The sequence below is a fragment of the Aspergillus heteromorphus genome (assembly GCF_003184545.1).
Source record: "Aspergillus heteromorphus CBS 117.55 chromosome Unknown BO70scaffold_18, whole genome shotgun sequence".
NCBI classification, from domain to species: domain Eukaryota; kingdom Fungi; phylum Ascomycota; class Eurotiomycetes; order Eurotiales; family Aspergillaceae; genus Aspergillus; species Aspergillus heteromorphus.
Window position 1 is genome coordinate 185,903 of NW_020290423.1, and position 26,856 is coordinate 212,758.

Consider the following 26,856-nt stretch of genomic DNA (forward strand, 5'->3'; position numbering starts at 1 on the left):
CCGTACGGAGTAGGAAACACCCGGTGGATCCCCCCGCTCCACCTTATCAACCCCCTCACTAAACATTTCATCACACTTTATAACATCCACTCTCCCATCCAATCCCTTCCTCACCATGGCAGACCTCCCCGACAAATACGATGACCTCCCCGACAAGCGACGATACTGGCCCGGCGCACCCAACACCCGCGACGAAGGGCTGGGGATGCTCCGGCTGCTCACGCCCGAGGTCGTCGCCGCCGCCGCCCGCACGCAGATCCAGACCGGCGAGCGCGTGTGTCTGAACTGGGATCTGGAGAAGCTGAACCCTCCTGGTATTCTCCCCCTACCTACATGCGATTTCGATTTTAAATAGAGCTCACGGAATACTAACTAACTAACCCCCCAGGCTTCCGTCGCAAACCCTTCGAACACCACGTCAAATGGGTCTGGGAAGGCGTCGCCTTCGACGACGAATACCACTTCAACCCGCAACAATCCTCGCAATGGGACGGACTGCGACACCACGCTGCGCCCGCCCCAAACGCCACCAGTGCCGACCAGTTGGTCTTCTACGGTGGTACGACGGCGGAGGAGATCCTCGACCCGGAATCCGCCCGCATCGGGATCGGACACTGGGCGAAAAAGGGCATCGCGGGACGAGGGGTGCTGATCGATTACTATACCTGGGTCAAGGAGAAGCGCGGGATCACGGTCGACGCGCTCACCGCGCACTGCGTGTCGCTGGACGATGTGCTCGCCATTGCGGAGGAGTGTGGGATTACGTTCCAGCGGGGTGATATCTTCTTCCTGCGCGTGGGGCTGCCCGCGACGTGGGATGGCATGGGCGAGCAGGACAAGTTGAAGTATAGTCAGCAGGCGATGCCGAAGCATGCGGGCATGGAGCAGAGCGAGCGCGTGCTGCGGTTCATGTGGGATAACCATTTCGCGGCGGTCGCGTCGGATGCCGTCAGCTTTGAGGTGTTTCCGGCGTTGCAGCCGGAGTTCGATATGCATCACCATCTGCTGGCTGGGTGGGGGCTGCCGATTGGGGAGATGTTCGATCTGGATGAGCTGGCTGAGACGTGTCGGCGACTGGGGAGGTGGTCGTTTTTCATCTCGAGTAGTCCGTTGAATTGTGCGCGGGGAGTGTCGAGTCCGCCGAATTGTATGGCTATTTTTTGATAGTCATCGGAATGGTGATGGTAGGATGAAGCTACGTTCATTCCCAATCGGGCAATGTGTATAGCCGTCCTTAGTCAGCGCACGTGAGCCGGGCATCCTCGGCTGAAACGCCGAGTCCAACTTTTGAGTCAACTCGTCAACTTCCCCTGTTCAATCAAATCGCATGTCCTCTGGGCATTGGACATAAACCGGGCACGCCCGCTGCAGTCACTCCTTCCTGCCTGCCCGGATCCTGTCGCGCGTTTGAGACTATTTACCCCAGATTATTGATCTTACCGGCGCATCTCCGATATCAGCAGCAGCATCAACAGACTGTCCATCATCAGTATGTCGGAACTCCTCACCACCGCGCACGAGGTCATCACGCGCGCGATTCTTCCAGCCGTATTCTCCTGGAAGAGCCTCGCTCTGATCCTGGCTGTGATCAACCTCAAGAACCTCCCTTTCGCGTGGCACGTAAGTTGCCTTCCTTACCCCAACCCATTGCCCCTTCTACCTCCACGAACCAATCGAACCACCAACTGACACCAACCCAAAGACCAACCTCCTCTACCACCTCCTCCTCAACCTGCGCCGCCACCCGACCTCCCCTCTCTTCCCAACCGGCCCCCACCCCCCACCACCAAAGAAACCACCCCAACCCATCCCGTCTTCACCCCCCACGTCCTGCACACGCACAACTCCCCCTGGGAAACAGACTACAACTTCCACAAATCCAACAGCACATACTTCTCGGACCTGGACATCTCGCGCACCGCGCTGGTCACCCGGGTCTACACGCCGGGGTTCACGCTCGTCAGCGCCCAACTGGACAAGGAGCTGCCCCACGCCACGCAGGAAGCGGGCCGTGAGAACGCAGGCAAGAAGGTGTACATTGCCCTGGGGTCGACGTTCTGTAGCTTCAAGCGGGAGATCAAGCCGCTGGAGAGGTTCGAGGTGGTTAGTCGGGTGGTTGCTTGGGATCGCAAGTGGGTGTATGTGTTGTCGAGTTTTGTGGGGAGGAGGGGGAGAAGGGGGGAGAGGGTGGTGTTTGCGGCGGCGGTGAGTAAGTATGTCGTTAAGAAGGGGTGGTTGACGATTTCGCCGGAGAGGGTGTTGAGGGCGAGTGGGTTTTTGCCGGAGAGGACGGAGACGGAGGGGGAGGGGGAGGGGGAGGGGGTTTTGGTCGAGCAGGATGAAGAGACAGAGACGCTGGAGGAGATTTCCGCGGGAGATGGGAGTGAAGTTGGAGATAAGGGGAAGATGGAGGAGGTCAGGCAGGGGAATGTCGGCTCGTGGAGCAAGGATGACTGGACGTGGGGGAAGATCGAGGAGGAGAGACTGAGGGGGTTAAAGGTGGTCGAGGGGTACGCAGGACTGGACGACAAGTTGTTTTCCGAGTGGGAGCGGTGATCCAGATACATGTACATAGACATGTAGACGTAGGGCCAGCCTGGCTATAGATAATTGTATAGTATATCAGTAGTAATGAATGCACGAATCCTTCCAGAGCCACCCACCCCCCACCACCCACCAACATCAACATCAACATCAACATCTATCTACTTCCCACAAAGCGCATTCTGCAAATCCTGCCCCGCTACACCCCCCAATCATCAGCCATCAGCCATCAGCCATCCATTATCCATCACCCACCATCAAACCCAACACAAAAATACCAGAAGGAGAACCACTCACCCTGCAAATCCCCCTGACACCCCTTCTGGGTCAAACAATCCCGGATCCCCTGCTGAAAGCCCCCGTTCGTGCAGTAGCAGTTGAGGTCATTTGCGCCGCAGGCGGTGCTTGCGTAGACGCAGTCGCTCTGGTGGATGGAAGAATGGAGGATGGCGTTAGGGCTTAATTATTATACATGATGGCTCATTCTGGAGGGCGGATGGGGTGATACGTACCAAACATTGCGGGATGCTAGTCGCCGCAGCGAGGGAGAGGAGGGTAGCGAGAGAGGAAACGATGGAGAGTTTCATTTTGAGAAGATTGTTTATTTAGAAGTTTCGGGTATATTGCGTATAGTATCAATATTAATGGCAGTAAAAAAGAAAATAAATAAATAAAAAAATAAACTTGAAGGAGCGCGGGCGCGTAGAGTGGGATGTAGGTAGGTAGGTGTTTAATATAGTAGTAGAAATACGGAATACTACATCGCTACCTAGGTAGTAACTACCTAAGATATATGTATATCACCGAGTGTATTACTTGCTGTATTGATAGTAATTGCTAGTTACGGTAGTAAATCAGCATGTTGACCAACTGGCTGGCTGGCTGGCTGGCTGACTCCTGGGCCCGGATGTAAGTGTAAGTGTGAATGTAACATTTATTATAATATTGCCTATGTCCCTTACATGAATCCCAATCCAAATCTAATCCCTACACTTCGTGCACCTACCTACCTACCCATCCTTGAAGCTGTTGCATTGCATTTACATGGTAGATTCTTGGATAAGGCCTTGTTAGTGTGTATATATGCATAGCATCATGATTTATATTATATATTATATAAAGTAGCTAGATTGTTGTAAATTGCAATGAATTCAGGGTTCAGAACCATGGCTGAACTGCCTTTCACTGAGTATTCTATCTGTTTGCATCTTTTTAATGCTCATCTTCCGGGAAGATTATTCATCTGAGACCTTCCCCTGATTAGTGTGGGGATGGTTTTATTTATTTCCTCTTTTGTAAGTTGGGGGGAGGGGTGTAAGGGGAGAGAGTGGGAGAGAGGATCTATATTGACCTGGATAAATGTAAGCTGATTGTGTTACTATGATGGTAATATATGTCGGGGGTAGTGTTCAATGTCTAGGTATAAATTAAACTAAATTGAGCTGAAATGAAATGGTCATTCTGTGCCTTGAAAACATACTACTCTGTCCCTACCTAGGATACTAAGGCAGTAATAATATCAGGAACATACCCGGTGATCTAGTGCCAGATATAGTATAGTACTTATGAGATAATTAATCAGACTCAGGACCACACAAGAACAAGATTAATGATTACCCAGTTATGTATAAATTCAGTTTATTTTATGCTTCTGCCATGTACGATGAAATTAGCCCGTTAATTTTAAAAAAAATATACACTACTTGAAAGCTCTCCTCCAGTCGCATCTACAGAGCACAGAGAGAGTAGAAACTACCTTGAATAGTGATTAATCACCCTCGTTCCTCAACCCTCAACCCCACAAGCAAAGCAAGGGCTATGCCCAGATAGTAAGTACAAGGCTAGCAATAACGATCCCGATCAGCCATCTCACCTCACGAGGGCAGACCAGCCAGCCAACAAACCAACGGGATTAATAATGAAGAACAAATACCTCCCCCTTGCGGGAACGATATTGTGATGTGATGTCATGATACTCATTTCTTAACTTCAACCTCGACCCAAAATCAAAAAAAGAAAAAAAAAAAAATTAATCGTACAGATATGCTATGCACTATTTTTATTGCAAACGTCAAAAAACCAAAAACAAACTTAATTTTCATAACAAGCATTAATGGTGTAGCGGTAACATACTTCCCTTCCATGTCTGTGACAGGAAGTGCTCTGGGTTCGATTCCCAGTTAATGCATTACAATTTCTTTTTTTATTTAGTCTTTTCCCTCTTCTTCCCTCCCCCCTGTGGAGGAGAGAGAGAGATTGAAGAAGGGGGGTTGAGAGGGTAGAGTTTCGAGTCGCATGGTGAGTGTTTGTTTGGTTGGGAGTCAAAATAGCGAGAGACTTGTTTTTATCTCTTTCTTTGGCTGAATTTCTATCTTGGATCTACGCCGTAGATAAGTAACCCTAAGATCCTTTCAGCAGATAAACCCCCTTTGAAAAAAAGCATAATGCCCAAAACCACCCCCCTCTCTCCCTAACTATCCTTCTTCTCCTTCTCCCTCCCCACCCCACCGATCCTCTCACCCCCCAACAACAAAATAACCATCTGCATACCCCTCAAAACCATCCTAGACACCCCCTCCCACCAACCCGCAACCCTCCCCCTCTCCCCCCTCCCCTCCACCACCCTCCCCACAACCTCAAATGGCACCCTCGCGCCCAACCCCTCCGCAACCTCAAACGCAGTCGTAAACGCATCCTCATGGAACCCGTACATCGTCCACGCGCCCACATAGCTGATCCCCCTCGTACCCTGAATGTGCGGCAACAGGGCCTGCGCCTTGATGGCCGCGGGGGTGAAGAGCGGGTGTTCGTACTCGTAGACGCCCTGGATAGTGTGCGCGTCGGGCATGCAGACCGGGTTCATGGTTACTAAGATGGGGCCGTATTTGGAGAGAGGGAAGTTTTGGGCTTTGTTCATGTTGTAGGTTATGCAAACTTGGTCTGTAGAGGTGGAGGTGGAGGTAGAGGTAGAGAAAGAGTCGGTGGGGAGGGAGAGGGAGTGGGAGAGGTAGTTCCATGTGGAATGGATGCGGGGGGAGACAGGGAGGAGGGACGCGTCGGAGTGGAGGATGGCGGTGTTGGTGGTTGTTTGGAAGGAAGAGAGGATTGATATCTCGGTGGGGGTGGCGGAGGAAAAGGAGGAGATCATGGATAGGGCGTGAGGAGCGGGCGTGGCGATGATGACATGATCGTAGGTTGTGGTGCGGTCGTTGGCAGTGGTGAGGTGGATGCGGGATGAGGGTTTGTTGGTGTCGGGGTCTGTGGTGATGGAGACGACGCGCTGGTTGAGGTGGATCCGCTCGGAGGGAAAGTCGGCCATCACAGCGTCGATGTAGCTCTTTGCGCCGTTGGCGATGCCGAGCCATTCGAGCCCCGGGCCGAGGGTGTTAAGGAGGTTGTGGTTGTATCTGTGGTGGTTAGTATGTGACGTGCTTTGTGGGGATGGTTGTGGGTGGGAAGCATACAGGAACCGCACGAGGGTCGCAGCTGGGAACTGCAGATTGCATTTGTCCGGGCTGGTGCTCCATGTGGACGCCGTCAATGGGATCAGGTAGTTGTCGCGGAAGAAGGCCGAGTATCCCTCTTTCTCGAGGTACTCGCCAATCGTGATTGTGTTGTCCTCGTCTGGTTGCCGGAGAAGGTCCGGCGCGAAGTGGTTGAACCGGACCATGTCGAACAGCATCCGCCACATGGATGGAGAGAAGAAGCTCTTGCGCTGGGCGAAGAGGCCCGTCAGAGAGGAACCGGCCCATTCGAAGGTTCCGGAGTCAGAAGCTCGAGACACGCTGAAGGACATCTCGGAGGGCGTCGTTGGGACGTTGATAGTCCGGAGGAAGTTGAGGAAGTTGGCTGTACGGATCAGTATTATCTGATGAGCAGGGGGAGTTGCCTACGGTAGGTGGAGTTATTGAGGACGATGAACCCTGTATCGACGTTGACACTCTCACTTCCTTTTCTGAATTGCACCGTGTTGATGTGGCCTCCGAGTCGAGGGGCTGCTTCGTAAAGATGAACTCGATGAGGCGAGTGGTAGTGGAGCGCCCACAGGGCTGCGATGCCTGCGCCACCGCTGCCAACAATGGCTATCTCTTTCCTGTGATATGTGATTAGCATTGCTCGCAACGGAGAGATAATTAACATACTGGCCTTGCATCCTTGTATAGTTGCCGAGAACTTTCCACTACAAAGGATTATCTAGGAATCGAGAAAGCAAGGCTCTACCAACTGCTTTGGCGACCTTTTAAAACCTCGAGATGTCCCCATTCAGATGAATAAATGCAGGATTCCCTGATCTGGTTCAGTGACAGCAACTGATCAATAGCCATGCGCTCCCTTTCACCACGACATCCTTTCACCGGCACAGGATTTCCATCCCCATGCGGCTGCAGGTGCAGGGAATATTCCGCCACTAGAATCTATCATTATTTGAACGTCAGCTCGTGCGCAGAAAGACTTCGTGGCACAGACATACCTGTTTTCTGTGCGACATGTACATCCAGCTGGTAGCAGGGTATAGGTGGCGAAGTGGAAAAGTTGTCTAGATGACGAATACCCATGACCCGATCGCTTCCAATAATTGTATGTTCAGCTGTATCACTCTGCATGAAGGTGGATCTGTAGAGTAACTCTTCCAGGAAGTCAAGCTTTTGTAGGTGATCGACCTGCTTCGGACCAAATCCCGGGCGAAGGACTGTAACTATAAGCCTCGTGGTCTTTGTGGTACCCACGGCCTGTCTAGATTGATTTCATTGGCTGAAAGAACGGCGTGCCTATGTCGACAATATGCTTGTTGCCTTTCTGGATGAGAGACCCTTTACACAAAGAACACAGCGTTAATCATGTGATGCAGGAGGGTGCAAATGACTTGGTGAGCAAGGATAGCCCTGGCATTTGCCAAGGGAGTCAGTAGACGTCGAAAAACATGCAAAACATAAGCGCTATTGCAATCAAAAAGTCATGCAGGAGGCTGCAGCAGGAGGGAGTCCAAGCATCGTATCTGTAGTGACTTATCCGAGGAACTTCAATTTCAGCTTATGACGTAGGAGTATGGGACCAGAGATTCCACAGAAAAACATCTTCCAATCCTCCAGTCTCAACCCCTTAGATAACACATACAAAGACAAGAGAATCGAGAAGCCGAAGAAGAGCCCACAAAAGAGTCAACTGAGCAACGAAGACTTCAGCTTGGAGAAAGCCAATGCTCCCAAATGCAACATATGGACTGAGAAGAAGCTGCAGTAGATGCTTCCGGTACTCTCTTTGTTCATCCCGCCTGCAGCATGCTAGTACGTAGTGATCCATTGCAGATAAAGGCCCGGCGTTTGCTGCGTGTCGCCCCTTTCGGAACCAGTCAATCACTTGATAAAGAACACGATCCGGAAGAAATAACTGGACCTTTCTAGTGAATTCTCCTGCACTGATGATCCCGTAAAACAGGTCCATGCGAGACACTCGCAGCAGACTATTGTCTGCCAACGCACTCACGACGGCTTCAGCATGCAAACCCCGACTCTGCACGAAGGAGGTGTAAAAGTCCGGCCGCAAAACCCGAATCTCCACCATTTTGTCGGCTGGTTCGTCGGAAATTCGCCGAGCCGACGGTGTTTGCATCGTCTCGACCGACTGATCCCGAGATAATCCTGCAGCATGATATCGCACGGTAACTGAGCTAGCAGAGTTTTCCACCAAGTCTCGCAGGTATCCCCGAAAAACAGTTCCAAAATACCGTTCTATTGCGCTGGCACGGCGACATATTGTTTTCTCAAGCGGCTCTGGAATATACCAGACCTTCAGTCTGTGTTGCAGATGCAGACGGGCAGCCTGGAAGAAAATGCGAGGCTCCGTAATGATCCCAACCCAGCCCCATGATAGAATGAGCTTGTATTTCCCGTAGGTGCTGAGAGCTGCGGGTCGAACCGCTGGTCCCGCGGAGCGTATGCTGGCAACGAGTTGGGCTTGGCCATGTGAGGAAATCAGCACGATTCTGCTATCGATCGGCTGCTCACATCCCTGAGCGCACAGCAGTAATGGATCAGCGGTGTCCAGGGTATACACCATGCCTTCCCTGGGGTTAAATGGCGAGACATGGAAATCTTTTGGCCATCTGCTGGTGAACCGATGCGGTGATCTGGAGCGATTTAGATCGACATGATCGGCAGAGCTATAGTCATCTGATATCCCAGGCAGTGATCTCAACAGGTACATACGCCGCTCGCCAAAGTTGTTGTTCACCTCGAGGATCGTGGCAACCAATTGCTTCTTGGTTGAGTACAAATACCAGAACGAGACTGGATTGAAAATATGGCCCCACACTTTAGGGGAAGTGAGGAGGTAGACATAGGGATAGTCCTCGTCCTGGAGTTGCTGCAATTGGGTATCAATGATATGCAGCGGATGCACGGCGGCTTGGCTTACCTGACTGTGTAGATACTGACGCAGCTTTCCATCCAGCCCTGTGTGGTTGCCTCTTTCCAAGTAATCTTCGGCATCGACAGTAAACCAGCCGGAGCAGACAGACGTGGGGCGGTGTCTTTCGAGATCTTTGCCTTCCCAACGAACCGGGAGCGCTATCCACAGGTAGGAGTAGGAGAATGAATGCACTACCGGCTGGAGTCTGGTGTGTCGGACCCGGCATGGGTAGAGCATCGGCTCAGGGGCCTGATTATCCGAGAGCAGCGAGGTCGACATCGTGTAGTTCGGGATAACGCAGAGGAGGTAAAGGATAGTGGAAAGTAGTCAGAGCAAATTGGCTTTTGAAGGCCTTGATCGGGTAGCATATCGGGATCTGATGAGATCTCCTGGAGCGGTAGGTAAGTCCTAAATCCCTCGCTGCAGCTGATTGACTTCACCGGCGCTGTGTGACTAAAGGTCAAGTGCATCCAGGCCTGTCACTTGCATGCTTGTCGAGTACTCACAAGGATACCCGGTGGCCGAAGCCAGCAGTATCTGGTGCAGTACATCTGGAATCCTAATAATGCCAGTCACTGAGATGCGGTGAGGCAAACTTGCAGAGATCATTGTCTGAAGTAGTGGCAGTGAAGTGAAAAAAGGTGGGGAAGTCGTGGTCGTTGTTCTCCGGTCGATGCCTGAGGACGTCACCCCCCGTGACTTGACAGTGTGTCTCTCTAAATGACACCGCTCACTACAGCGTGTTGTACTTTCTAGGCCCAATATGTGGTTCAAGGTAACAGCTCATTACTATCATGCTCATGCTCATTAAGTCTCTATACTGCGTCACGTTACTCATACATCATCTCACAGCTCAGGGTCAACCTTCTCTCCCAAAGCCGTCTGATTTCGTCCCAAATACTTCGACTCCTCGATGTTGTTCAGCTCGTCTTCCTCCTTGTCCAGCTTCAAGTTGCACATGAAGAACAAGTTACCACCAACAAAGGCCAGCACGGCAACGAACCCGTAGTTCCAGATCAGAAGAGGGTCGGTAGATAAAGCGGTCAGACCCTGCTGGATGGCTGAGGAGATGGCGTTCATGAAGAGGTACAGAGATTGCACTGACTCTGTTAGTTCTTTCTCTGAAGTATTGGGGAAAGGACATACCCAAACTCTTCATGTTCTTGGGCGCTTTCGTGTACGCATACTCGTATCCGGTGATCGAAGCAAAGATCTCCGAGAATGCAATCAACACATACGGGACGGTCTGCACCCACACGTTGATCGGCGCCGCCTCGTCGCAGGTGCTCGGGTGGTTGCCGCACGGACTCGTCTTGTAGATGTAGTACTGCGTCACGGCGGCTGCGATCATCGATGCGGAGGCGAGCAGGTAGCCCACGTAGATACGCTTGATCGGGGTGAAGTGGAAGCCCATCTTGCGGAGACCCGGGTAGAAGAACTGGTCCATGATGGGGATGAAGATGATCAGTGCCAGGGGGTCCAGGTTGTTGATGATGTCGTTGGGGACCCCGTGCAGTTGCATAGTCGCCGCCTGCGAGGTCAGGTTATTGGTCATTTGGCCGTAGGCCAGCCCTGACTATTGTTAAACCAATCCAAGCACTATGGACTAAGGCTACTTACAGTAAAGAGGATACCAGGCAAAGACAGCGCAGGCCTTGACGGCACGGCGCACCTCTTCCACCCACAGGTCGTCGAACGTCATCCACTTGGGCTTGTTCGCAATTCGGCTGGGCTTGACGCTCTCCCAGAACTCGGTTGACTGGCAGCGACGGTAGCTACTATCATTAGCATGGTTCTTTGAGACGAAGTTGCATACTTACAAGGTCATCGGGTTCCAGGACCACTGCCCCTTGAGGGCAAGGCTCCACAGCTGGAAGGCCTTGGTAACGACCGACCCCGTCGGGGGGGTCACTGTGTATCTCTTTCGGCAGAAGAACAGAACGATGGGGCAGAGACCGAACATGATGGTCGGAAGCAGGAACGCCAGCCAGTATCCCACGTACTTCTCTGCGTACACCATGGCCACGGATCCGATCAGGGAGCCGACGTTGATCATGAAGTAGAAGTACAGGAAGATGCGGGTAATTGTCTGGGCAGGGTCGACGATGACCCGTTCGCCAGTCTTGGGAATTGTCTTGATAAACATCCTCGTTTCTTTGTACTGTTCGGCAATCAGGGGCGAGATGTTGGACCTATGGTCGTTAGGACTGTAAGACCGCATGCTCTGAGGTACCTACTTGAAACCGCCCACACCGATACCGAAGATAACCAGACCCACACAGAAGCATGCCAGAGCGCTGTTTGCGTGCACAATCACGGGCGGGATGGAAGAGATGATGATGATGATATGGCCCAGCATGGCGAAGCCGATAGAGACCTGGATGGTTCGCATCCGACCCCAGTACTCATCGGCAATCCAGGCGCCCAGAATAGGCATGACATAGCACCAGAACGTGTTGACTGACCAATTAGCATAGCTATAAAAAGCCGAAAGGGAGTCTTACAAGTAGTCAGCGCAGTGGATGTCCGTTCACCCTGGCCCAGAGCTCCGGATTGACCACTAAAGCCGGCACCGGTCGTCGAGCCGGCCGGGAGAGGTTGCTGGATGAAGTTGACATCTAGAACAATTAGCTCGTTCTGGATCAGGACATGGGACACATACAGACGGCAGTCGTTCCGTAGTAGGAGAACCGCTCGCACAGCTCGACAAAGGCAACCGTATAGGCGGTCCAGCTGACCCTGTCGGACACTCGGCGGAGAGTCCGTTCCTCCTCTTCGGTGGGATATTCCCGCCCGTCATCAACGATGGATGGAGCAGAGACCACGGCTGTTTCCTCATTTATCGGGGCCTTCAGGTCCTTCTTCTCGTCCATCGGAGTCTGAAGCTCTTTCTGGGGAGCATGGGCTTGCGCGACGTAGACGAGGTCGTCTGCGCCAACGGGGTCACTCATGATGCAGATGGAGGGCCCTGCAGATAGGTAGTGGAGAGAGAGGATGAGTGATCGTCCCAGTCAAGCTGATCAACTCGGGAGGGGGGAGGTAATAAAGCCTGGGGGGAGCGATGCCAAGCTTGGAACATTCGGTTGGATTTTGGGTTTGGCAATCTCCAGCAGCCTCGCGTGCAATCAGACTGTCCACTACTATCAGTGGACGAAAACTAGATAGATGGCTGTTAGTGAGAAGACATAATATAGATGACCAAGAGACTAGCCGGCTGGTCCCACTGTCTTCGCCATTATCAAAGGCCACCCGAATGAGGTTTTCCGGACAGATTTGCCTCCACCCGGGCTTGGGCGCCTATCACATTTCGCCAGGTCGAGGATGTTCTGTGCGTGCCAGTGGGGAGGCAGCAGCTGGTTCTAGCGGCCATCTAGCACATGGAGTGAGGCATTCCGAGCAGGTTTCTCGTGGCGAAGTCCGCCGTTGCGGTGCGCAGGTGGACACGTACTAGGGCAGTCATCTGCATGGCCACCCCCGGTCATGGAGGGCGAGTAAGTTCACCAGGAGGCCCGGTCAGATTGGCGGGGCCCTCATTGGCGAGCAGGGTTACACAGATGGCGGTCCCTGGAATGACGGACCACAAATCAGGCAAGACGCCCGGGTGCTCGCTTGGAACCGTCGTTGTATCTGAAGAACAGGGCTGTTTCTGTTAGTCAGGTCAAGCTGTCGTGGGCCAAACTAACTTGGTGACTACCCCGGCAAGTCCCTCGCTAATTCAGCCGGATGGATGCGTCCAACCGTGGTATTCACGCATCCCCGCATTCGGACGCGTCCTGTCTCGCAGAAGATTCAATTAGCTAGTAGCTGAGAGAAATACACACAAAAAGCACAGAATCCGGACGTGTCCAGGGACGGTGACCCCGATTGCTGATAGCGCTTTGGCCCGAAAAGCCAGAAGGGAAAGGAGCAGCAAGGAGGAAAAGCACCACCGACAGTGTTGGCCAATGGATCGGCTGGACAGCGTCCGTCAAGCCGAGTTACATGAGACCCCTGACCTAGGACTACGGGTGGCTCTGACTGGGCCGGGTCGTGGTGGGCCGGGATGTAACCTCACCAGAAGTAACACAGACAGAACTCTCTGCTCACTGCTGAGCGTGCAGTGTGAAGTTAATTCTGATACTCCATCAAGACCAAGCGACACAGCAGATAAGCGGGCGGAGATGACACCACCGCGCTCTCTGATAACGGCATCCGCTCACCCAATCACGGAGCGGCCCCTCCCCCGGTGGATTCCGGGCCAAGACCGCCAAGACTTGGCAGTGGAGCTTCGACGAAGCCAAGTGGGTGGAGGCCTCAAACACTTACCCGCCCGCAGACACCGATCCCCGTCTTCTGTCTGCACTCTAGATATCTACGCTGCGTAAAACCGGATGTTGCTTACTGTGTATTGGCCAAAGGATTCCGGCCTGCCAGGGATTCCGCCCAAATGTCTCGGCCAACCGGACGGAACCTGACACCGCTGAAAGCCGTCCAGCACGGCAGAATTCTGATGGCCTGATGGTCAAGTGTCAACAAGGGGGACGGCTCGAGGCCGGGAAAGGTTTACGTACTCGCTTGTTATCGATGGCGCATGGGCCATGGATGTCGCTTGTCGCTTCAGGAACTGGTTCGGAGAGAGCCGAGACGTCACGTGGGCTGCCGCCTGGGGCATCCACATGTCTACGTATCCCGTGACCAGCACGAAGCAGGCAACACCCATGAGGATTAAACGGACTCCGACTTCGCTGACAATGACGACCGCAGGGTCTGTACGGACGGAGCTACAAGATGCAGGTCAGGCTTTTCGCAGATGGCAGTCTCCATGAATCTTCTTATCATCTCGATATATAGTACTAGCTGTTTTATAGTTGCTTACCACGGCCTCATGACAAAAGCAGTGGCACTCTCAACCCACCGAAGCACCAAGTCAATGGAGTCTTGCCTGGAGAAGCGTTCCTGGGTTGTCCCGGAATACGAGTCGAATCATGTCCAACCCGGGCAGTTTACTAAACCCCGGTGAAACCCCGCCTATAAGCGCCAAGCGGGCAGGCAGCTGCATACAAGGTCGCACTGGGGAATGCTTGCTGTGCCAGAAGGCGAATATTCTTATAAGCTCACAGATGACACCGATCTATCTTCTTTGCCTTGCGGAAATGCCTCAGACCGTGCAGACTGCAGACTGCGGACTGCGGAGGCTTGGATGCCTCCCCGGACTCTGCGACCCCACCAATGAGCCGGTAAGTGGGCGATCGCATCCACCCGCGAGGCTGACGGTCTGATCAGAGCGCTGACTCCGTAGCCTCAACCTGGCCTCCATCATCACTGATGCGACCTGTTGCAAAGGATGGCTGAACTCCCGGCGCCCGTGTTTCTCGAATTGGACGATGGCCCGATCTCCCAGCTTATGCAAGCCTCACGGCGGGGCCTCGTCGACGAGCTCAAGCCCCTCCTCTACGGGGTCTCCCCGGATATCCAAGATCACACTGGTCGAACGGCCTTCTCGTGGGCAGCCTCCTATAATCTGGCGCAGAGCCCGACGGACCGCGACCGTCCCGGTCGCATGATGCAATTCCTCCTGGACCGAGGTGCGGACCCTAACCTCGGAGATCACCATGGAGAGTCTCCCTTGCACTGGGCGGCAAAGGATGGGGATCCTCAGATGGTGGGTCTCCTCCTCGAGAAGGGTGTCGTATCGGACATGGTCGACATACGAGGCCGCACGCCACTGTCGCGCGCGGCGGAGCGAGGGCACCGGGAAGTCGTCGAATTGCTCTTGCACAAGGGTAAAGCTGATCCGGACAGTAAGGACGGGCGAGGACGGACGCCATTGTCGTGGGCTGCGGAGAATTGGCATTTCGATACTGTGAGCGTCTTGGTCGATCATGGTGCGAGCGCAGATATCCATGACCTTGAGGGACAAATTCCTTTGTGGTGGTTTATCAGGAATGCGGACAGGAGAAACACAGCGGACGCGCAACCAGAGGATTTACAACGATGGCTGAAGATCCTTGGTTCTGGTCACGACATGGAGCCTTTGACCAAGGCCCGACGGACCTTTCTCGCCTGGGCGAGCGAAAAGGGGGACAAGGAGTTGGCTCGCCAGCTGCTGAAAACCACTTGGGCAGATCCTAATTCCGTCGACCGGTACCGGAAGACGCCGTTGATCTACGCCATTGAATGGAGTCATTACGATATCGCTGACATGTTGATGTCCGGAGTTGGAGATGACACACATCGTAGGCGAGACCTTGTGTCATTGCGGATCATGATCCAAGAGAGTCGGGCCCGCCTGCTGAAGCCGTTCCTCGAGCGGTACAAGCCCGATCTTAGGGAAGAGGAGGAATACAGCTCGATCCCCCTGATGCGAATGGCGCTGCAGCAGGCTGACCGCGCCACAGTGACTGTTCTCCTCGAGCATAAAGCCAGTATTGACGGGCTGGAGAATGGTGATTGGTTCGGACCTTGCAGCACAGCAAAAGCATCCGTCAGTGTGATGTCCACGCAGAATACACACCAGGACGGTCAAACCTCAATCCCAGTGATGGACATGACTATCCCAGATAGGGACCGCGCAGAACTGACTGCTTTGTTGAATCACCGGATGAGGCTGATGGAGCATGACGCCGGATATGAGTTTGGGCCATACAACCCTGGGATCAAGTCCAGTGTGGCTGTCGACATCGTGGCACTCAGAAATGGAAGTCGCAAGGTGCAATGGATAACAGACGATACATTGAGCCAACATGTTAAGGGAATGCCTAAATTGGCAGAAGAGACACATCTGCTGTATGTTCCCCATCGTGTCAGAGATCCGTCTAATGTAGAACAGACTCTTCCGGGAGAATCATCTCTGGCAGACATATTGCCAGATGAGCGATACGCCGAACGAGCTGTGCTTCTCTCTAGGTAATAAAAGCCCTTGTCGGACATTCTCACTGTTTATCCGCATGAATCTGAAGATAGGCAACTCGTTCACCGAATATAGACACGCAAACAACACAACCCGCGTAATCGAATGGGCCGTTCTGGAGGCGCCCCCCAAAGCAATACACTACTTCAGCAACCTGCCCTACGGGTGGATACCCCAGAATGACCTAGAGATGGTGCAATTGTTCATGCAGAGCTGGCGAGACGACTGGATGACATTCTGCCGGGAGGCCAGGAGATACCTCGGACGACTGGTATGTACTCTCTCGATGGCAAGCGCTGATACTAACAATACAGCGAACACATCAATTGACGGCCCGAGGCAAGGACGATCGATTGATCGACTCCATTGCCGAGAGCATGCAAGAGTGGACGCGGATCCAAGGGACACTGGCGGAGCAACTCAGCCAGGCCCGGCACTTTGTCGTTCAGTACCAGCGATTCAGCGAGACGCGTCGGTTCAGCGAGCAAATGCACGAGACGATCCACGATCTGGACCGGGATATTTCCGGGCAGATTGACAAGCTCGAGCAGACTGTGCGGGACTTGCTTCAAATTGTAAGTTGCACTGGTCAGTGTGAGCTCGACTAACGAGTGCAGGAGTTCGCATGGGTGTCTATTAACGAAGCACATCGGTCGACCAGTTTGGCCACGAGTATGAAGCGGCTGAGCTGGATCACGGTAGGACTGCCTGTATTGGTTATAGTAATACACTAACATGAACAGTTCATCTACCTACCGCTTACCTTCGCATCCGTGAGTATCTTTATCCTCAGGTAGGGCTATCTAACCAATGCAGAGTCTCTTCGGTATGAACGTGGATATCCTCAAGCCCAACCCTTCGTGGCACTGGTATCTCCTGATTGGAGGCGGCCTGCTGCTGCTGACGATTGTGGTGTGGGTTTCATCCAAGTTTACCAATGTATGTTGTAAGTTGTCGGAAAGTGCGAGGACGAAGCTGACTCGCGCAGATAGAACATTGGGTGGAGAATCGGACGAGGAAGTTGATGAACAAGCCCCGTCGGGAAAAGGACGGCTTGGTATGGTAGGACCTCGCTGCTTACCGGGATATGATCTACCTCTGCCCCGAATACAGATATCTACCTCATCTGGAGGTCATGCATAGGTCCAAATGTCTGTCCATCAACAGTAGCCCGCCACGGCTAATCCTATGTCTCACTCAATCCATTGGTATAAACCGCAAATTTCGTCCTCCAAAAAGGTCCACCTTGCTAAATCATCAAAAATGGAAGAGGGAAAATTAGTTGAGTTGACACCGTCAAACAACGATCCTTAGACACGAAGAGTGGGTAGCCTATTTTGGTTGTCAATCACCGTGACTTGGATGGTGAATATAGACATCGCCACCGTAATTTCCTTAAAAGGCTACCCAATACGCAAGATTGGGAATTGGACAGGATCAGGTGAGGTTCGACCAGATGACCTAGGATATATACTATCTCCTGGGTATTGAATCCTTGGTTTAGTCCCGGCTCGCTCCACTGCTATTTAGTGCTAATATCTATCTTCACCACTTACCAAAACAGCTTAAGTAGTAACTAAACATAGTCGAGTACTTACCAGCCCTATCTAGCTCCTTGTCGTTCTTGATATATTACGTCCCCGCAAAATTCATAAAATAGGATATCCTCACTCTCCTCCCCTCCCCGCGCTCCACCCATCCAATCCCCACGATTTGAATAGACCAAGGCGGCAGGGCAAGAGAGGATGCGAGGGTGTCTCAGACAATGGATATCGGATGCCGTTTTACTTTTAAAAAAAACAGGATAATTCGACAGAACACGGTCACGTGGGTTATTAGGGCTTCCATCCTTTCATGGGACCTACATATCTACATAACCCCATTGCCCATTCAACAATAGACCTAGAAAGACTCCATTTTCTTTTTCTTTCTTTCTTTTTTTTTTTTTTCAATACTCAACACAGAACAAAAAGAAACAAAATCATCCCCCCACTCTCTCAAGATAAGCCATCAACTTCCCCTTCGGCACCCCCATGTAAAACGCCCACGAATACCTCCCCATAAACGCCGCAATCCTGGCATCCATCTCTTCCATCTTCGCCTTCATCCTCTCCTCCCCATCCTTACACCCCTCAGATTCCCACTCCACCTCCACCTCCCCCACCATATGTCCAAAATCCGTCACATCCTGCACGATCCCAAACTCGCCATCTGCCAACCACGACTCCCTCACTGTCCCAAACGCCGCCATCTTCTTCAGTCCAAAGCTCTCCCTCTCTGTCTTCCTGCTTCCTGTGACCTGGGCAACATAGTGCGCAATCTGGTCTGGGATAGATAGCTCCTCGAATCGCGAGTTGATGAAGTCCCCCCCGCGCCGGATCTTGGCTTGCCAGAGGCCGTTTCGCTGGCGAACCCAGATGCCGTGTGAGGAGAGAAGATTGTGGAGGTCGTAGTAGGTGTCGTGGAAGGTTTTGCGGCCGGTGTAGTGGAGGGTAAGGAAGGGGGTGTACCGGTGGTGGTGGTGATGAGGTGCAGGGGGTGGGGGTAGGTGGTTAGATGGGCGAATTTGCGTTCGACTTCGAGGTACATGGTTTTGGGGTTTAGAAAGAGGGTTGATTTGGAGGGAGAGTTGATTTGGGAGGAGGGTTGACTTGGAAGAAGGAGTTGGTTGATAGAAGATAGTAATAAAGGATATGGTTGTGGGTGGTGGGAATTAGGAAGGTAGAGGGAATGAGTTGGGGCTGCGGTTGTATTGCCCTAATGGTGAATAGCATCACTTCGCAATACATTGCATCGTCTTGCACTCCTTTTATCGTCCCGCATTATTCTTTGCATCATCCCTACTAGTGGCTCCTTTCCATGGCTACAGTTATAAGCCCTCATTTCCGTACATAGCCGCTTTTTACATTCACAAGATGGAAGCAGGCATATATAGATAGACCCTCCACCCCCTCCCTCTCTCCCACTTCCTCCCCTCCTTCCCCAGCTCTCAACCATCAACCATCATCCACAAGTTCCCACGCCAACACCGACATCCACACAGCCCAGATATCACCACCATGGCCACCTTCAAGGTCTTCGTCATCGGCAAGTCTCAGTCCCAGTCCACGTCCCCTCCCAACATCCCCACCATCATACTAACCCACTTCCCCATTCCCCCCACCCCCAGGCGCCCCCGGATCAGGCAAAACCTCCCTGTGCGCCAAAATATCCCACGAATGCGGCCACCACCACCTCCCCATCGGCGACATCCTTCGTGAGCGTGCCCGCGCCGACCCCACCAAGCTACAGCCGCACGTCGTGCAAGCCATCCGCGAGAAGAATCTCGTGGAGATCAAGGACCTCATCCCGATTCTCGAGGACGTGGCCCGCGGCTTCCCCCGCAACGATAATCGGAATGTTCTGCTTGATGGACTCCCGCGCAGCATGGAGCAGATCGCTCCTATGGAGGCTGTGGTATATCCCCCTTCCCCTACCTCTCTCTTCTTCTTCTTCTTCTTCTTCTTCTTCTTCTTCTTCTTCTTATATGCAAGTGAGATATTAATTCTGGTTTGGTTTGATTTGTAGATGGGCACCCCCGACCTAGTCCTCTACTTCGACTGTCCCAAGGATATCGCGCGACAGCGATTCCTGAGCAGAGATGTGGAGGGCCGGGTCGATGATGAGAAGGCGTTCGGTGTTCGTGGCGCGCAGTTCGCGAAGGAGAATAAGCTGATTTTGCAGCATTATCTTCGGATGGGGGTGTTGGTGAGGGTGAGTGGATCCGATCCGATCCGATCCGGTGTGGTGTGGTGTGGTGTGGTGTAGTCTGGTCTGGTTTGATCGGGCTTCTGTGGGTGGAGTGTGCTGATGTGAATGAGATGTGATGTGGTGGGTTTAGGTGGATACGAGTGGGAGCTTTGATGCTTGTTTCGAGAAGTTGAAGAAGGATCTGACCAAGGAGATTGCGTGGAGAGGGACGGGGATTCAGGGGTTTTGGTAGATGTTGTGTCTGGTTGGGTGGTGAGGGTTGTGGTTGTGGTTGGAAGGATTGTTGATGTTGGTCTGGTCTGGTCGTTGGTAGTTTGTTGGCTGGTGGAAGGAGGATTCTCAATTGGTTATAGTATGTTGGGTTGGTTGATATTTTAAGTTAGGGTTAATTAGTTAGTGTTTTTTTGGGTTTGGTATTCTAACTTTTGATACTTTAACCCCCATCCATCCGATTCCGCTCCGCTCCCTCCCGCTAGGCAGGCTAAGAATCCAACCGACTAACATAACCCGTATTCTCTCCCCATCCGATAACGACCGGATCTCCGTCCCCCTCCGTTGATCCATCCTCATCCTGATCCTCATCCTCACCACTCCCTCCTTTTCAACTTTATTTCTATCACTCTACTACTATCTAGGTATCCCCAAGTCAACCATGTCCCGAATACCCATCCACATCCGCCCCGCCCTCGAAAGCGACGCCCCCGCCCTAGGCGCCCTCCATGCCCTCGCCTTCACCAACAGCGCCTTTCTCGCGCACGCCTTCCCCGGCTCCACCCTGGCATCCCGCACGGCATACCTGCACCAGCGCGCGCTGCAGGCCCTCGCGGATCCGAATATCACGACGCTTGTCGCTACGGCTTTCTCCAGTTCTACAGATCAATATTCAGATAAAGATACAAATAACGTCTCGGAGGGGGAGATTCTCGCTCTTGTTCGCTGGATGGGTCTTTCTGGTTCTGTTTCTGGGTCTGGGAGTGAGAAAGAGACATCAACTTCCAGCCCTAATTCCAACACCAACACCAAGATAAATCCATCCCCCGCAACAGCAGCCCTCCTCGCAACCCCACCCCCAGCGGTATCATCCATGCCCCGCAACGAAGCTGTGATTACGTCTTTCGCGAATGCCATGAAACCCGGGCGGGAGAAATGGGTCGGGGAGGGAGATATAGGTAGTCCCCCTTTCCCTTTCCTTTGCCTTTCCCTTTCCCACCCCTCCTTCCTTATTTTATTCTTCCCTTATATATTCCCTTCTCTCAATTATTTCCCCCTCCCCCTGACGATACTTACCCCAAAATGAGGGAGTGGGATCACCACGTCGATATGAAATACTAACCATACCCAATGAATAAAAACAAACAGTCCTCGACCTCCTCTGCACGCATCCCGCCCACCAAGGCCACGGCATCGGGACGACGATGCTGCGGTGGGGAATGGAGAGGGCGGATGCCGCCGGACGGGGGATATATCTGGAGGCGTCGCGGGAGGGGAGGGGGCTGTATGAGCGGTTGGGGTGGGGTGTTGTGGGGGAGGTGGAGGTGGGTTTTGGCGATATGGATGTGGATATAGATACCACAGGAAGGGAGAGGGAGAGGGAGAGGGAGAGGGTTTGTTTGATGAGGAGGGAGCCGGTCCGGTTATAAGTGATGAGTGATGAGGGAGCCGGTATTGTTCATCTGTAGTCTTCCATTTCTTGGTTCCAGTCGATTGAAGTTGGTGGGGAGTAGGGTATTGTAATTAGGAAGTGGGTTGTTCCAGATATCTCGTTCTTTATCTGTTCTCCTTTTCCAATTCTGGGTGTTGTTTGATGGCTTGTATTCCGCTCCAGAGATAGATCCGGTATGTACCCAAAATGTCAAAGGCAGCATTGCTACCATCAGTATAAGAATAATTATTCAACACAGTCCCCTCCCTTCTAAACAGCACCAAAGCCGCTCCTCCATCTATCTACTTACCAGTCTTCGGCCATGCATTTCCTCGGCGTCAAAGATAAAAACCCTCGATTGAGAAGGAACATATCTCGGCAACCCCGGTCTGGCAGGTCACTACTCCAAGCCATCACATCATGCCCACCGCCACCACCACCGCCTTCACCAACAAAATTAGCACCTACCGAGTTACCCTGAAGCCTCTTCTCGCCCACCAAGCCCGGCCCTCGCAGCTCTTCACGAGCCAGCGACACGGCGTAGGCTTCGTCGCGCACACCCGGTGACTTCGCGAGCCCCCTCTCAGAGAGCGTCGACCTGCATCACGCAATTTGTGCGCGACAGGCCTAGCAAACAAGCGAACGGAGCGCCATCTCGACGCCCGATGTCCGACGGACGGATGGTCCGGGCGGAGACATCAATTTCGCGGAGCATGCGGAGGAAGCCGGATTTCTTGTCTCGATTGTGGAGACGGAAACGAGACAGAGAGACGGTGAGGAGGTGGATGGTCTTGTTGGGGCTGCACCCGCACCAAATTGCTCATTGCTGGATTAGACATTAGTAACAGGAATGAAAGCGCACTGAGTGCATGGTGGACGAGGTAATTAATGATTGATGAATGCCTTGGAATTAACCGGTGGTGTCATTGGTAGGGTAACATCGGCCATCCGTTGCGTGAGTTTCTCGCAGATGGTGTTTTGTGTTTGTTCATCGCTCGTCATTCCACCACTCATTCTTTTCGCATCCTCATTCCCAACGTCAACCCACTCGATAGATAGAGAGATACCACCATCCCGAGCCTGCCGAGCCCCTCATCCCACTGATAAGCTGCTGCTGCCTGCCGAATGACTAGCCGGATTAGTTGCTTTTCCTGCAGATTGCAATCAAACGCCCCGACCCGATGATGCGATTAGCGGACTCCGCCGGGTCTCCGGGGATCCGAGGTCCATGCTTGCGCTGCAGGAACGCAGCGAATACTCTTTTTTGTTGTCGATCTGCTGCTCTGTCCAGAGGAGAGAGGACAATACACGCATCCAGCACATGGGAGACTGTTCTGTGTCGATTCAATGTTGACCAATCGGGACTGCGACGGCGAGATCACTACGCGAGGCGCTTCTCGGATGTGATGGGATGTGATGGGATGGGATGTGACTTGCAGCGGGCCGGTTCCTGCATGCATGACGAGCCTGCAGATTCCCCGGACGCAGCTTAATATACACCGGTCGGACGTCCCCCGTCGTCCGTCGGACTAACATCATCACAGGCCATGGCTTGATCACCGACACGGCTATAACAAGGAGCTCCGTCGCCCGGTCCTGCTGCTGTCCAGGCTGCTGTCCGTCCACCCACCCTCAACTCCATCATGGTCGCTTTCTCCAAAGTTTCCGCCGGCTTCCTGGCCTTTGCTGCCCCTGCCCTGGGCGGCGTGGTCTTGGAGACCATCAAGGCCGTGCCCAGCGACTGGTCCCTGGTCCAGACGGCCGACTCCAGCTCGACCATCACGCTGTCCATTGCTCTGGCACGCCAGAACATCGACCAGCTGGAGACCAAGCTGCTGGCCGTGTCCACTCCCGGAAAGGACACGTACGGACAGTACCTGGACCTGGACGAGGTCAACGAGCAGTTCCCTCTGGCGGATGATGCGGCGGTGGTCTCGTGGCTCAAGAACGCGGGCGTCACGCACATCACGCGCGAAGGAGGGCTGATCAACTTCGCGACCACGGTCGAGACGGCCAACTCGCTGCTCGAGACTACCTTCTCCGTGTACAAGAGCGGATCGACCCAGAAGGTGCGCACGACGCAGTACTCCGTGCCCAGCAACTTGACGGGCAGCATCGAGCTGATCGCGCCCACCGTCTTCTTCGGAAAGTCCAACGCCGCGCGGTCCGCCGCCGTGCGCGCCGCGCAGACCGTCCAGAGCGCTAGCAGCAAGAAGGGCGGCGATGTCTGCGAGTACATCACTCCCGACTGCATGAAGGAGCAGTACAGCATCGACTACACCCCCGAGGCCTCGTCCGGCAGCCGCGTCGGCTTCGGCAGCTTCCTGAACGAGTCCGCCCTGTACTCGGATTTGGATCAGTTCACCCAGTACTTCGGTATCCCCCAGCAGAACTTCACCGTCGAGACCATCAACGGTGGTATCAACAACCAGCAGGACGACCCTGATGGTGAGGCCGATCTGGATGTCGAGAACATCGTGGGAATCTCCCACCCCTTGCCTGTGACCGAATTCATCACGGGTGGATCTCCGTATGTCTTCTTCCTATCTTCTCCCGAATCAATCAAATCGGCTTCAAGCAAGAGAATACTGACCGATCAGCCCGTTCATCCCCGATGTCGAGACCCCCACGGACGAGAACGAGCCCTACCTTCAGTACTACGAGTACCTGCTGGCCAAGACCAACGCCGAGCTGCCCCAGGTCATCAGCAACTCGTACGGTGATGACGAGGATGTATGTTTCTTCTCCTCTTTCTTCGTATGTGTGCATTACTGACCTGCCAGACCGTCCCCTTCGCCTATGCCACCCACGTCTGCAACCTCATCGGTCTGATGGGTGTGCGCGGTATCTCGGTCCTTGAATCGTCCGGTGACTCTGGTATGTCTCCCCTCTTCTTCTCCGGATGAGCACTCGGGAACCCCACTCTGCATGACAACCAAGCTAACCAATCGACCAGGTGTCGGCGCCGCCTGCCTCTCGAACGATGGCAGCAACAAGGTCGAATTCACCCCTACCTTCCCCGGCGGCTGCCCCTACATCACCGCGGTGGGCGGCACCCAGGACGTGCCTGAGATCGCGTGGGTGGACAGCTCGGGCGGCTTCAGCAACTACTTTGCCCGTCCGGCCTACCAGTCGGAGCAGGTCGAGACCTACCTCGACAAGTACATCTCCGAGGCCACCAAGGAGTACTACACGCAGTACACCAACTTCAGCGGCCGGGCGTTCCCGGATATTGCTGCCTTTGCGGGCTCTCCTTAGTATGTTCTCTCTCTCTCTCTCTCTCTCTCTGTGCGTGTGGGTGTTTGCGTGTGGTTATTGTGCATACTGACCGACTGATCAGCTTCGAAACCTACATCGACGGCGAGCTGACCCTCGTGGCCGGTACGTCTGGCGCCAGCCCTGCGTTTGCGGGCGTGATCGCGCTGCTCAACGACGCCCGTCTGCGCGCGGGCAAGTCGACCCTGGGCTTCCTGAACCCGTGGCTGTACTCGAGCGGCTACAAGAGCCTGAACGACATCACGGCCGGCGAGACGGTCGGGTGCGAGGCCGGTGAGGTTGAGGGTGGTGGTGTGATCCCTTGGGCCAGCTGGAATGCCACCGTTGGCTGGGATCCGGCCACCGGTCTAGGAACTCCCAACTTCGCTAAGCTGAAGGAGGCCGTGCTGGCGCTGTAGGATATATCTCCCTATCCCAGGATCAATCAATAATCATGTTGTCATGTTGTCATGTTAGTGTTTCAGCCATGAATGAAAACTTTCCCCCTCTCCAATTTATTTCACGTAGCGCCCGGATCAAGCAATGGCCTGTCACTTGTCACCGAGACCCGAGAGACCCTGATGTCAAAATGAAACAAGCTTAATCAAACGGTCGGGCCCTGAAACGGCCGAGTGGGTGGGCAACGATGGCTTGTTTCAGCACCCGCTCCGCAATCTATCTCTCACTTACCCGCCCGGAGGGACTGGTCTGGTCTATATATGGAGGGCTGGCCCAGCAGTGTCGGTTGATTTTTCGTTTCGTTTGTTCTGCAACTGTGCCGGTCACATTTTCATTCTTTCCTTCATTTTCAAATTCATATTCGCTCTTTTTCACGATGAAGTCCTCTCTTTCGCTTCTTGCGCTGCCTGCTTCCGCGCTGGCTGGAACCGTGCGGTGGAGCGGCATCTTCAACTCCTCGGCCACTGTGGCTGAGTTGGACGAATGTACTTCCCCTCGTCTCTGTTCAGTCAGTCCAAGGTAGTTAGCAGTTGGCTAACCGACTGCAGGGTCCTGGTCGAACCAGATCGAGCCGTGGCAATGGTACATCCACGGCACCGCCAACACATCCGAGTACCTGGGGCTGTCGAGCTCGTTCAAGAACCCGGCCGCCAGCGATGCCCAGGGTCTGCGAACCACCATTGTAATCCTCCCCTATCCCTATCCTCCCTTCCATGCCCCCTCACTAACCACAATACCAGGACGGAACCTCCTTCTGGGAAGGCCAAACCATGGAGCGCACGGAACTCATCCCCCAAACCACCGCCGACCTGGGCTCCGGCCACCTTTACTACCACTTCTCCCTCTCGACCAAAACCACCAACCCGCCCAACGCCTCCTTCGAGCACCAAATTGCCTTCTTCGAGAGTCACTTCACCGAGATCCAGTACGGCCTGGTGGACGGCGCCTCGGGCACCTCGGACAACACCCTCCGCTGGAACGCTGCGGGAGACACCCAATGGTCTGTGCAGCTGGAGGCCGGCAACTGGTACAACTTTGCGTATGATATTGATTTCAGTGCGAAGACGGTGGGTCTTTGGGCGTCGAATGGGTCGGAGGCGTTGACGGAGGTTGTGAGCCCGGTTAGTGCGTCGGTGTCGTCGAACTCGGAGGATTGGCACGTCGGTGTCCTCAGGTTGCCTGGCAGTGGGGCGAATGATGCTGCGGCGGAGGATTGGTTCTGGAGTGGTGTTTATGTCGAGGAGGGGGAGTTGACCACTAGCATTGGGGATGGGTCGTCGAGCTCGGAGAATGAGACCACTACTGCTGCGGCTGCGGCTGCGACGACGAGTGCAGCGGCTGTTGAGACCACTGCTGCTGCGACGACTACCAGTGAAGCTGCCGCTGTCGAGACCACCACTGCTGCTGCTGCTGCTGCTGCTGCTGAGACGACCACCTCCGCCGTCCTCCCCACTCAAATCGCTGTGTCTGCGTCCACTGCTGCTGCCGAGGCCGCCACTACCACCTCATCCGTCTCCTCGGCCACGCAGGCTGCCACCTCGGCGGTGATCGCCGTCGGATCCAGCGTGCCGGCTGAGTCTGCGTCCTCGTCTGCGTCCTCGTCGGAGATTCTTCCTGCTCCTTCCACTGCCGCGCAGGCACTGGCGGAGATGGGATCCGTGTTGAAGGCGCTGCTGTCGAAGTCGGGGGGTGCGCACGCTCGGGACTTTGCGGTGCGGCGATGATGTCTGACCGTCCGCTGAGGCAGGAGCTATACCTCTCTCTGGATTAAAGGGTGTCTTGACATTCTTTTAGACAGAAGGGTCTCTGTTTGTATTGTTGTGGTTGGGTTTGATGAGGGGGAGGAGGAGTTGTGAGTAGTGAGTAGTGAAAGGTAGAAGAAGATGTATTACTCAATTGATTGATTGTT

At 53.8% G+C, this 26,856-nt stretch overlaps 11 protein-coding genes and 1 non-coding gene across 12 annotated transcripts; 8 read left to right on the top strand and 4 right to left on the bottom strand.

Moving 5' to 3' along the window:
* Positions 1 to 115: 115 nt before the first annotated feature.
* On the top strand, positions 116 to 1,164 carry BO70DRAFT_397684 (uncharacterized protein; the record flags this gene model as incomplete). The annotated part of the gene is made up of 2 exons (XM_025546726.1): positions 116 to 314; positions 389 to 1,164. 2 exons carry the CDS (start codon positions 116 to 118, stop codon positions 1,162 to 1,164), a joined length of 975 nt encoding a protein of 324 aa, XP_025397969.1.
* A 327-nt stretch (positions 1,165 to 1,491) lies between these two features.
* Positions 1,492 to 2,626, top strand: BO70DRAFT_430339 (uncharacterized protein; the record flags this gene model as incomplete). The annotated part of the gene is made up of 2 exons (XM_025548152.1): positions 1,492 to 1,624; positions 1,703 to 2,626. The coding sequence occupies 2 exons, from the start codon at positions 1,492 to 1,494 to the stop codon at positions 2,554 to 2,556; spliced, it is 987 nt and encodes a 328-aa protein (XP_025397970.1). The 3' UTR covers positions 2,557 to 2,626.
* A 2,025-nt stretch (positions 2,627 to 4,651) lies between these two features.
* On the top strand, positions 4,652 to 4,732 carry BO70DRAFT_t202. The gene has a single exon. It is a non-coding gene; the product is annotated as a tRNA-Gly (tRNA).
* Positions 4,733 to 4,923: 191 nt separating this feature from the next.
* Positions 4,924 to 7,199, bottom strand: BO70DRAFT_408808 (NAD(P)/FAD-dependent oxidoreductase; the record flags this gene model as incomplete). Its single annotated transcript, XM_025547219.1, has 6 exons — positions 7,016 to 7,199; positions 6,687 to 6,690; positions 6,438 to 6,637; positions 6,009 to 6,393; positions 5,177 to 5,951; positions 4,924 to 4,944 (listed from the first exon to the last, which is right to left on the bottom strand). The coding sequence occupies exons 1-6, from the start codon at positions 7,146 to 7,148 to the stop codon at positions 4,924 to 4,926; spliced, it is 1,518 nt and encodes a 505-aa protein (XP_025397971.1). The 5' UTR covers positions 7,149 to 7,199.
* Positions 7,200 to 7,683: 484 nt separating this feature from the next.
* On the bottom strand, positions 7,684 to 8,904 carry BO70DRAFT_267250 (uncharacterized protein; the record flags this gene model as incomplete). Its single annotated transcript, XM_025538950.1, has 1 exon — positions 7,684 to 8,904. A coding segment is annotated over one exon (1,221 nt), but the record flags the coding sequence as incomplete, so codon positions are not given.
* An 825-nt stretch (positions 8,905 to 9,729) lies between these two features.
* BO70DRAFT_339127 (putative MFS peptide transporter) lies at positions 9,730 to 12,067 on the bottom strand. Its single transcript, XM_025541235.1, has 7 exons — positions 11,615 to 12,067; positions 11,457 to 11,570; positions 11,190 to 11,412; positions 10,773 to 11,144; positions 10,573 to 10,727; positions 10,099 to 10,524; positions 9,730 to 10,052 (listed from the first exon to the last, which is right to left on the bottom strand). The coding sequence occupies exons 1-7, from the start codon at positions 11,901 to 11,903 to the stop codon at positions 9,799 to 9,801; spliced, it is 1,833 nt and encodes a 610-aa protein (XP_025397973.1). The 5' UTR covers positions 11,904 to 12,067; the 3' UTR covers positions 9,730 to 9,798.
* A 1,616-nt stretch (positions 12,068 to 13,683) lies between these two features.
* BO70DRAFT_65089 (uncharacterized protein) lies at positions 13,684 to 14,082 on the top strand. The gene has a single exon (XM_025548620.1). It carries the CDS (start codon positions 13,742 to 13,744, stop codon positions 13,949 to 13,951), a length of 210 nt encoding a protein of 69 aa, XP_025397974.1. The 5' UTR covers positions 13,684 to 13,741; the 3' UTR covers positions 13,952 to 14,082.
* Positions 14,083 to 17,822: 3,740 nt separating this feature from the next.
* Positions 17,823 to 18,430, bottom strand: BO70DRAFT_397689 (uncharacterized protein; the record flags this gene model as incomplete). The annotated part of the gene is made up of 2 exons (XM_025546727.1): positions 17,823 to 18,226; positions 18,352 to 18,430. 2 exons carry the CDS (start codon positions 18,428 to 18,430, stop codon positions 17,823 to 17,825), a joined length of 483 nt encoding a protein of 160 aa, XP_025397975.1.
* Positions 18,431 to 18,900: 470 nt separating this feature from the next.
* BO70DRAFT_430343 (uncharacterized protein) lies at positions 18,901 to 19,886 on the top strand (the record flags this gene model as incomplete). Its single annotated transcript, XM_025548153.1, has 4 exons — positions 18,901 to 19,038; positions 19,103 to 19,297; positions 19,409 to 19,594; positions 19,722 to 19,886. 4 exons carry the CDS (start codon positions 18,901 to 18,903, stop codon positions 19,821 to 19,823), a joined length of 621 nt encoding a protein of 206 aa, XP_025397976.1. The 3' UTR covers positions 19,824 to 19,886.
* Positions 19,887 to 20,088: 202 nt separating this feature from the next.
* BO70DRAFT_380667 (GNAT family N-acetyltransferase) lies at positions 20,089 to 21,454 on the top strand. The gene is made up of 2 exons (XM_025545422.1): positions 20,089 to 20,760; positions 20,951 to 21,454. The coding sequence occupies exons 1-2, from the start codon at positions 20,244 to 20,246 to the stop codon at positions 21,229 to 21,231; spliced, it is 798 nt and encodes a 265-aa protein (XP_025397977.1). The 5' UTR covers positions 20,089 to 20,243; the 3' UTR covers positions 21,232 to 21,454.
* Positions 21,455 to 22,876: 1,422 nt separating this feature from the next.
* Positions 22,877 to 24,907, top strand: BO70DRAFT_430345 (S53 family peptidase; the record flags this gene model as incomplete). The annotated part of the gene is made up of 5 exons (XM_025548154.1): positions 22,877 to 23,763; positions 23,834 to 23,966; positions 24,017 to 24,110; positions 24,190 to 24,490; positions 24,574 to 24,907. 5 exons carry the CDS (start codon positions 22,877 to 22,879, stop codon positions 24,905 to 24,907), a joined length of 1,749 nt encoding a protein of 582 aa, XP_025397978.1.
* A 151-nt stretch (positions 24,908 to 25,058) lies between these two features.
* Positions 25,059 to 26,827, top strand: BO70DRAFT_363336 (uncharacterized protein). Its single transcript, XM_025543539.1, has 3 exons — positions 25,059 to 25,432; positions 25,496 to 25,629; positions 25,688 to 26,827. The coding sequence occupies exons 1-3, from the start codon at positions 25,324 to 25,326 to the stop codon at positions 26,669 to 26,671; spliced, it is 1,227 nt and encodes a 408-aa protein (XP_025397979.1). The 5' UTR covers positions 25,059 to 25,323; the 3' UTR covers positions 26,672 to 26,827.
* The last annotated feature ends 29 nt before the right edge of the window (positions 26,828 to 26,856 follow it).